Source organism: Bison bison, unplaced genomic scaffold (genome assembly GCF_000754665.1).
Source record: "Bison bison bison isolate TAMUID 2011002044 unplaced genomic scaffold, Bison_UMD1.0 scf7180017864495, whole genome shotgun sequence".
NCBI classification, from domain to species: domain Eukaryota; kingdom Metazoa; phylum Chordata; class Mammalia; order Artiodactyla; family Bovidae; genus Bison; species Bison bison.
Genome location: NW_011495054.1, coordinates 8,502,035 through 8,512,227, shown reverse-complemented (window position 1 = coordinate 8,512,227; position 10,193 = coordinate 8,502,035). Strand labels below are relative to the sequence as shown.

The following is a 10,193-nucleotide window of genomic DNA, read 5'->3' as shown; positions in this document are numbered from 1 at the left end:
GATGGGCCTGGGACCTGTATAAACCAGCATGGAGGAGAGCGGAGCCACGAGATGGACACAGATGGAGCGCTAAGGAGTTCACTTGACTACCTGGATCCAGCCACGCCTGCTCCCCCACCCGCAGGACCCATGGTGACAGGCAGCTCCAGGCTGGCATCCCTCTAGCTTGTGGCTGCACGGGAAGAAAGCGTGAGCCACTCTCTTCCCAGAGAAGGAAGCTGATTGGCCAGGAGTGGGTCATGTGTCCCCCTGGGGAGAGGGGGCTGTCAGCAATCTAGACTAGAAGGCCACAGTTATAATGTAGGCGATATAGTTTCCCAGAAGATGGGAGAAGTTGCTGGTCCTGGAATGGGGCAAGGATGCTGAGCAAGCGAAAAACTTTCAATGCCCAACTCCTCTCCTTAAGGGAAACTTGGTTATCCTCATTTCACAGAAGTGAAGACTGTAGATCCAAGAGACAGAGTCACTTGCCCAAAGTCACACAGCTGATTGGTGGCAGAGCTGGGATTTGAATCCAGGGCTGTCAGACTCTGTGATGGAGGCAGAATGCCATCTCTGCCCTGACCTAGCTCATCAAACTCTTTTGGTTTTAAACATTCAACTAAGACCATCTGTAAACAACAGTACTATATTATTATAGCAATTCTATTATTTTGAAAAACACATTGGCCACTGAGAATGCAGCCTGCATTCATCTCTCAGAAAATAAGGACTATAATTACTTTTACAAAGTCACAGAATAACGGAATAAGGTAATAGAAAACCCAGGAAGCTGCCACATGGTGTGCAGATGGACTCGAAGACCCTTGGTATGTTTGAAGTGTCATCAGAAGCACGTTGATGGAAGTCAAGCTTGAGTGGGAAGATTTCAGGAACCCTAAGCAGCATCCCCAGGTGGCTCAGACGGTAAAGGGTCTGCCTGCAATGTGGGAGACTGGGGTTCAATCCCTGGGTCGGGAAGATCCTCTGGAGAAGGAAATGGCAACCCACTCCAGTACCCTTGCCTGGAAAATCCCATGGACAGAAGAGCCTGGTATGCTACAGTCCATGGGGTTGCAAAGAGTTGGCCATGACTGAGCGACTTCACTCACTCACTCACTCACTCAAGCAGCATCCTCAGTGCAAAAAGCAGCAAGCAGATAGATGCCAACAAGAAGAAGCCCAAACAGCCTCAGGTCACCCACCTGCACTTGAGATGAGCCGCCTCCTCTGTGTAATAACCTTACAACAGTCCCCTGCCATCCAAGTTCCTTAATCATCTCTTGACCACGCAGCGTGGCTAGGAGGATCTTAGTTCCTTGACCAGGGATTTAACCTGGGCCCTCGGGCAGTGTGGCGTCCTAACCACTGGACCGCCGGGGATGTTCCCTTTCATTTTCTCTCTCAACAATTTCAGCAGTGCCAAAGGGAGCGATTCTTCAGCCTATGAAGCAGAAGCATTTCCACAGACACCATCTTTATTTGACAAGAGACAGAGAGATCTGTCTCATTTTTCTCTTCATCATAATAAGAGGCGCTCTTTGTTTGGAGGAGCCCTGCCCCTACCAAGGCTGGAAATCACTGCGCTTGCTCCAGAAGTCTGAGTAAAGGATGCCAGGAAGATACCGGAGGAGTCCTGCCTAACGCCCTGATGTAATGGAAAGTCCCCAGGGCACTGCAGGGTTTGGAGGGTCATCTGAATTCTGCTAGGTTGACTCTGAGGATCTGATTGTGTGGGCTCAAGCTCTCAGTGATTCCAGTGGCTTCAAAGCCAGCAGCACAGAGCCCCGAGACCCCTTCCCTGAGTCAGCAGAACCCAGTGCAATCCAGTCGGCGTGGGTTTTGCTCCTGCCAAGAACTGATGGCCTCATCATACCCCCTCCAGGGGCTCTCTCACAGCCGAGAGGGCTCAGAGCTCATTCCTCCCCCAGTTCTCCTCCAGGAGCTGTATTCTCAGGTTTCAAAGTTTCCCCTGAGAACCTGAGCAAGAGATGATGGGAACTCAGGGAAACTGAGGTCTCTACCAGGAAATCGTTCCTAGTGATGCTCGGGCCAGAGGGTCCCAGTGAAAGAAGAGGGCCAGGACTGAATCCACAGCCAAAAAAAGTGAAAGTGTTAAGTCACCCAGTCGTGTCCAACTCTGTGCGACCCCACAGATTATAGCCCACCAGGCTCCTCTGTCCATGGAATTTTCCGGGCAAGAATACTGGAGTGGGTAGTTGTTCCCCTTCTCCAGGGGATCTTCCCAACACAGGGATCAAACCCGGGGCTCCCGCATGGCAGATGGATTCTTTATCATCTGAACCACCAGGGAATCCACACCCAAGGGAGGCATTACTACCTCCAGTTTGCAAAAATGAAAACCAAGGCTCAGAGAGATAAAATCACTTGCCCCAAATCACATAGCCAGGAGCTGGCAGACTTGGGATCCTAAGTCATCACTCCCCAAACATGTGGACAAAGATACAGAATGTAATTTTAGTTGGTGCAGTGAGAAAGTCATTCCCACATCAATCCTGCTTGAAGTCCTCCAAGAAGAAAAGCTTGTCTGGTGCTGTCTTTAACTTCTCAGACTCTTATTATATCTCTTTTGAACAGCGAGAGAGCAGGCTTCAGGAAGAGCCTTCGGTGGGAAACAAGACTTTGGTAAAATAGTATTCATTTCTACAACCATCTTCTATTTATGCAAATGATCCTGGCTTGCTCTTAGCTTGAAGTTTAAAAAGTGAGTTGATTTATGGGATCTCCCTGGTGGTCCAGTGGCTAGGACTCCATGCTTCCAATGCAGGGAATCCAGGTTCGATCCCTGGTCAGGGAACTAAATCCTACATGCCACAACTAAAGATCCCACATGCTGCAACTAAGACCCAGCACGGCCAAATAAATAAATAAGTAAAATTTTTTTTTAAAGCTGAGTTGATTTAAAGAAAACTAGTAAAGATATAATAGCGCACAGATATGGTCCAAATCATAAAGGGGGCAGCAGGTGAGTTGAGTTTGGAAGAGGCTATCATAAAACTTGGGGAGAAGACTCATTGATTGATGGATCTAATGTCTCTCAAACTTGAGTATCTGTTTGAAAACAGAGAAGAGATCTAAAGTAGTTCCTCCTCCTGCCCTTAGCTGTACCCTCACCTCCCTTCCCTGCCAGGCTGCTGGAACCTCAGGCCTGGGAGAGGAGGAGGAAGATGGAACAGGACGGCACACATGGGCACTGGCCCTTCTGAAACGGGATGGTCGGGACCTCCTCAACTCTTTGTGTAAGTGCTTCTCAGCTGTCCCCATGGACTCTCCCAGACGCCAAACGGAAAGCTTGAGGTGAAAAGGGAGTATGGTTTAGAAGGGAAATGGTGGAGCAGCCAGAGGGGCCTAAACCCAGCATGTTGTCCCACATGGGAACAGCATCATTCAGGTGAAGACACGGAGACAGACAGTATCCATGCGCTCGAGGCTACAAGGAGCTCCCCGTGCAGAGGCCTCAGGTTCAATCCCTGGTTGGGGAACCAGACCCCACGTGCCGCAACTAGGAGTTCCCCGGGCCGCAACTAAAAGAAGATGCAGCACCGCAACTGAAGACCCCACGTGCTGCACATACACGAATAAATAAATATTAAAAAAGAGTCATCACAAGCTAAATAAATGGCTGTCTGAAGCCACTGAGATTTGGGGCCGTTTGTTACACAGCATCGCTTGTGGTAACAACTAACTGATACAAAGGATGAGACCAGTTCCCCCAGCCTTGAGCTTTCTGGGGACAGATCAGGCAGCTAGCATGAGACTCTGTCCCTCTCCGGGTCTGGGTCAACTGGGGTGGGCTGAGAGGAGTAGGGTATGAGGACGCACTCTTCAGCAGCAAACATTTCTTTCTTTCAAATCAAAGAGAAAATCCTCCAACACAGAGGCAAGAAATAACCCAGGTTCACACAGTTCTGTTTATATATATTTTCTCTCTATTTAGACACGACTCTTCAGTAAACAGTAATAAGATATGTTGGCAGCACTGAGAAAAGGAGAGCACTCCGGAGATAAAACGACTCCCACGCATTTGATTCGGGGACACAAGGACACACACGCAACGTACAGAGACCCGAACAAACACAGTAAGCCAAATAAATAAGCATTGTTTCAAATCACAACCACGACGCTCTCTGGAACACCACGAGAGAAGGCAGAGAAGAGATCTTGTGCTGTACTTTCAGACCAGTCTCTTAAAAAATAAATAAGAATCGGAAGGTCTAGGACCTGGGTCTTGCTAAAATAACATCCTCTGTAGTGAAGAGTTGAGTGGCAAAATAAAACTCTTATCTAGAGGGAGATTTCATACATGATCACCCGTCTCGGGAAGGCAGAGGGCCAGGGCGGGGAGATGAAACTTTCACAGAGCGCTCTTCGGAAGCGAGGTCCATCTCTCGTCCATCCCACCCAGGACACCCCACTTGGGCGGAAGTTCAGATGCAGCTGAAAGTGCTGGGTCCAAGGGAAGCGCCTTCACAAGCATGCCAGGCAGGGACTGCTCCCCCTCCTGGTTTGCTGAGGATGGGAGGACAGATGCGCCCCTCTGTCAAGGTTTCAATGTGCTTGATGAGTCTCCTCTCCTCTTCAAAATCCTACCTGCCATTCTTGGGAAGAGCATCCTTCTGGGACTCTCTCTGTTTCTCCTGACTCTGGTCCATTCTCCGAAGCAGAGAAGGGCTGGCATGACTGCTCTCCCAGGAGGACATGTAGGCAGGGTAAACTAGCTCGCCTAGGGTCTGTTTAGGGGGTTGGTGACCCTTTGTGTGAAGATATGGAGGGAACCATTTCCAGGCTAGGCTGTGACCCGGATGCCAGTTCATCAGCTCATTTTTTTTTTCCCCAAGGAGAACATCCGCCACACCCTACCCTGGCCAACCTCTGTCCTCCTCTCTTCCCTTTGTCCTGAGTTAGCAAGGGCACTTAAGGAAATGCCAGCCTCCTTGAACAAGTGGCTTGCACCAACACACACCTTCCAAGCTTCTGGAACTCCAGACCCAATGTAGGAAGGAGAGGCGAGGTCCTCCCTAGGATGAGAGGAAGGGGATGTGGGCTCTGCCCTGCCCGGAGCAGGGGCTCTGAGGAGGACCATGAAGAGGCCTGTCTCAAGCTTACAGACCCTTCTCACAGCCTTTTGTTGAAAGAAGAAAAAAGTCTCTCCTGGGGCCAGGGGGAGGAGGAAAAGATGAGAAAACCCCAAAACTGAAATCCCCGACCCCAGGAGAGATGTGCAGAGGACCCCATGTGCCTTTTCTAAATGGGGGCTGGGGGGAGTCTCAGGACACAGGTGGCTCAGGTACGAAGAAAGTGGGGAGGGAGAAACACTTGCAGTCCCTCCTCCAAGCCAGTGGTTCTCGAACAGGGGGCTACCTGGCAATGTCTGGAGAAGTTCTGGATGTCATAAGGCGGGGGGCGGGGCAGGGGGTGGAGGGCACTACTGGCATCTAGCAGGGAGAGGCCGGAGATGCTGCTCAACCCCCGACACTGCACAGGACAGTGTCCTTCATAGAAGAATTCCGTGTCAGCAGCGCTCTGCTCCCAGCCACGCTCTGGAACATCTCCAAAGGCCCCTTCAGAGCTCAGAGGCAGCCCCACAGACCTCTCCTATACCCGTTTCCGAAAAGTTCCCAACCCAAGTCTCATCGGACAAGACAGCCTGGAGGGATGGGAGGGAAAGGAGAGGAGACCATTCTGGAGACCACGAACAAAGATGCTCCTCTGCCCACCAACAACCCCCAACTTCCACAAGGGAGAAATCCCAGGCTTGGGCGATCTTTGGTCAAACAGGAAAACGTAAGGCTGAACTGAAGGGGCAACCCCTCCACCGCACCTGCCCAGCGGCCAAAGCTGGGGTGCTTGCTCTTTGCACAGAAGTCCATGCTCGGGAACAGACATCAGGACCTCACTCCCCGGGCGGCTGGGAGGAGAAGCAGGCGGGACAGGCGGGCGGGCGGGCGGTGGCGCGGCCCTCACTTGTTCTCAATCAGGGTCTGCACCTTGTACACGAGGTCCCGGGCCAGCTTCAGGACCTGTTTTGTGTTGTGTCGCTCGGCCATCTCTGAAAGAGCAGAGAGCAGAACCACGTGAGCCTTCTCGTTCTTTGTCCTTGGGCCACACTTCCAGCAGAGACCCTGAGAGGTCTCTGGGGCACCCCCATCCCCATCACCAACTGGTATCACCCCCAGAGTGGCTCTGGAAGCACAGACTTTGGGGACGGCCTGTGACTCCAGACCTCAGTTTCCTCATCTGTGAAATGGGAACCATAACGATACCTACTTCACAAGGTTACTGTGAGCTCAAACGGGATGAAGTGTGTTTGTTTAAAAAAATGTGCGTCTGTGTGTGTTTAAAAAATGTTCGGTCTTCTCACCATCCTCCTACAGACACAGGGACTGGGCACCTTTTAAGAAAGCAATGTTGGGCACACGGTGGATGCTTCAAAGCAGAGAGGAAAGGAAGCAACAGAAGGAGGTGGGGAGGGGAGGGGAGAAAGCACAAATAGCCATTTTGTCAAGAATAACACACCATGATCAGCTCTCTGAAAAATAATAATCCTAAATTTAGACATTTGTCATAAAGAAATCATCTGGTAGGAACGAAAGACGCTAAGACCATGGTTCCCAAACTGGGTGCCGAGGGTACCCCTGTGAGCTCATGGCAATTTGGGGGGAAATACAGCGATCTTCCACACCTGTTAAACACCACATAAACTGCTAACGGGAGTGAGTGAGTTTGCAATTTGCGCTCCTATCAATGGCTTTATGGTGTTGCAAAAAAACCAAGTTTTCAGCAAGCAGTTGCCATGATAAAAGCAAGTATCATGTGAAAATCACTATGGAAAAGGAAGTGAAGGTGGTGAGTTCAAACTGATTCCAAAATTTGAGAAGTTGGGCAAAGTCCAACAGGTGAGAATACCCACTAGAAACTGCTTGTTTAAATATAAAATATATTATTTTCTTTTGACTTATGGCTACTAAGTTGTTAGGATAGATATACTTATCAGGTGGTTTGGACTTAATTATTCAATAGTTACTGAACGGTCCGGGATGCCATGAAAATTTCACAGAGACACTAGAGGTGCTATGAACTAAGAAAGTTTGAGAACCTCCACGCTAAGATATGAATTGCTTTGGGTTCTCACAAACTCAAACCAAAACCAACGTAGATGTTAAACCAGAAAGGATGGTTCAGTAAGTTATGAACAGGTGCTTGAGGTATATTCTGCTTTCTCAAAAAATTATTATATGGAAAATGGTTTTAAAAATATCAAGTGGAAAAAAGCCTAGATACAACTGGATTCTGTGATGGTTGTTGTTTAGTCACTAAGTCATGTCTGACTCTTTGCGACCCCATGGACTGTAGCCCACCAGGCATCTCTGTCCATGGGATTTCCCAGGCAAGAATACTGGAGTGGGTTTCCATTTCCTTCTTGAGGGGATCTTCCCGACCCAGGGATTGTCTCTGGGTGTCTCCTGCATTGGCAGGTAGATTCCCTATGGCTTAGCCACCATGTACATAAGTTTGGAAAAGACTGAATGAAAAAATAAATATTTTTGAATGAATCTGTTAAGTGCAACATGGTTTTCTGGGTTTGATCCTAGAGTAGAAAAAGGACATTAGTTAAAAACCAAGTGAAATCAAGTAAGTCTGTAGGTTAATTGATAGTACTATATCAGCGTTAATTTCTTTGTTGTGATACATGTATGAAGATCAGGTAACATATTAACATTAGGGGCTGCTGCATTAAAAGGTACAGGAAACTCTCTGTACTATCTTTGAAATTTTTTCTAATAATAACTAATAATGTTAATTATTATTATATATTATTAACATATAAAATATATTAATAATAATAACTAATAATGTTTCCAGTGTAAGGTCATCACTGGTGGCTTTTTTCTTTTTTTGCTTTATCCAAAACCTTTAGTTTAAGAAAATGTTTTAATAGTCATAATAGCAGCAGCTTCTATTCAAAGCAACAGTTGTGAGCCACGTACCACGTGACTGATGGGCCTGACATCCCTGTGGTCTCATTTAATCCTCCTGACATCTCTCTGATGGAGGTGTCAGTATCATTTTATTCCCAAGGAATCTGAAGCGTGGAGATGTGAAGTCACTTGCCCAAGGTCACACAGCTCCTGGGTGGCAAGACTGTGCCTTTTCCATGCCACCTTCCTGTGTCTGCTTTCCCTCCACATCAACCCTCTGCAGCAGACACCCTCCCTCCTGTTCCCAGGTGAGGAAGCAGATGTTTAGAGAGAGGGGAAGTGACGTGTCTATGGCACAGCTCCTTCCCAGCGGAGCCAAGGTTGGCCCCTGAGCCTAATGTCAACACCCAGGCCCCTTCAGCCAGATCCTGAGAGAAACACACATGGAGCACTCAGCATTACCAGATGTCAACTCATCCACTGGGAAATAGCCACCGGAGGTGGGCAGAAGCCTCCTCCGTCCCCTTCATCTTGAATCAGTCTCAGGGACTCTCCATCCATCCCTCTCCAGGACCCAGGAAGGGGCCCTCCAGAAGCCTGCCCACTTCAGATGAGACCCTGATCACGTGGGTACCGTTAAAAAATTTGATGATGTCTGTGAAATCCATGTTGTTCTCCAAGATGATGTCACGGTAGACCTCCACCAGCGCCAGCGCGATGAACAGGACGTAGTGGGCGGACGAGACGTGCTTGGCTGCCCAGATGGTCTCCCAGACGGAGAAGACGTCATCATAGATGAGTTCTGCCAAGACACCAACACACACGCATGCACGGGGAGAGTCCCCCACGGAGCTCACAGCACTGCCCGCCCTCGAGAAGGGTCCCAGGCTGGCTGTGCTCTGTGCTTCTGTCCTGGGGCAGCAGCCAGAGCTCAGGCCAGGACACGGGAGACCCGGGCACTGTCATCTGACAGCAGCCTCAGTTTCCCCTTTTTCTGGAATAGGCTGGGCACACTAGGTGGGCTGTATGTTTCCAGCTCCAACATCCCGTGAGTGGAGGAACTGTGCACGTGCAGATTTAGTTTTCCTTGACTTGTTCCTGCCCTGACCCTGGGCCAGAGTCCTGCTCTCTGCCTGCACCCTCCAGCTCCTTGAGCACTCGTGGGGGTACCTCCCCTTCCCCCTGCACCCAGGCAGAGTCGGCTGCTGCTTCTGAGTCTAGTAAAGAGAGACAACAGAGTAAGGATGAAGAGTAAGGCTTCCTGCGTCCAATAAAAATCCGTCTGAATCCTGGCTCCATCACTTATGAGCAAGGTGACCTTGGGCTAGTTACTTCCCCTTCATGAGCCCTTCCTTTTCCAAATCTGTAAGCATGGTGATGTTGGTGGCAAAGGTTGCCATCTCTTTCTCCAGGGGAATCTTCCCGACCCAGGAATCAGACCTGAGTCTCCAGCATCGATAGGCAGATTCTTTACCACTGAGTCACCAGGGAACTTCACATGGTATGATACCAATAGTAATAAAGGACTGAAGAGACTTCCCTGGTGGTCCAGTGGTTAGGAGTCTGCTTTGCGATGCAGGGGACACAGATTCAATCCCTGTTTGGGGAACTAAGATCCCACAAGCCCTTGCACTGCAATGAAGAGCCTGTGCCCTGCGACAAAAGATCCCACGTGTCGCAACTAAAACTCAAAACAGTCATATAAACAGATACATAAATAAATATTTTTTAAAAATAAAGGGCTGAAGAAATAATACACAGAAATGGCTCAGCACAGTGCCTGGCCCTTAATAAATACCTTTATGGGTTAGGGGATTCCCAGGTGGCTCAGTGATAAAGAATCAGTCTGCCAATGCAGGAGACTCAGGAGACCCGGGTTGGATCTCTGGGTCAGGAAAATCCTCTAGAAGAGGAAATGGCACCCCACTCCAGTATTCTTGCTGCGAAAATCCCATGGACAGAGGAGCCTGGTGGGCTACAGTCCATGGGGTCGCAGAGAGTTGGACACGACTGGACAATTGTGCACATATGTATGCACAGAGGTTAGATATTATTACCAGCATTATCCCAAATTGGTATGGTAGCAATGCGCTGTGTCAAACATCATTTCTCAGTCACATGGGACAGATACTCCACGGGCTTCGGAGTTCTTGGCCTCTGATAGGCCGCTTAACAGAATGGTAGGGAACTGGGCTTGCGCAGACAGATGGGGGCTCAGATCCCGGCTCTGTTATTGCTGGGTCTGAATTTAGTTCTTCTCAGCCTTAGTTTCCC

General features: G+C 49.2%; 1 protein-coding gene across 2 annotated transcripts in view; it reads right to left on the bottom strand.

Annotated features, from left to right (window-relative positions):
* Window positions 1-3,906: 3,906 nt before the first annotated feature.
* Window positions 3,907-10,193, bottom strand: part of SGSM1 (small G protein signaling modulator 1) — a 74,786-nt gene continuing 68,499 nt past the window's right edge. For both annotated transcript variants that reach the window (XM_010828695.1, XM_010828696.1), the window contains 2 exons: window positions 8,554-8,721; window positions 3,907-6,049 (listed from right to left, as the gene is read on the bottom strand). In XM_010828695.1, the coding sequence (XP_010826997.1) occupies window positions 5,961-6,049; window positions 8,554-8,721 (257 nt within the window). In that variant the 3' untranslated portion in view covers window positions 3,907-5,960. The remainder of the gene's footprint in view (window positions 6,050-8,553; window positions 8,722-10,193) is intronic.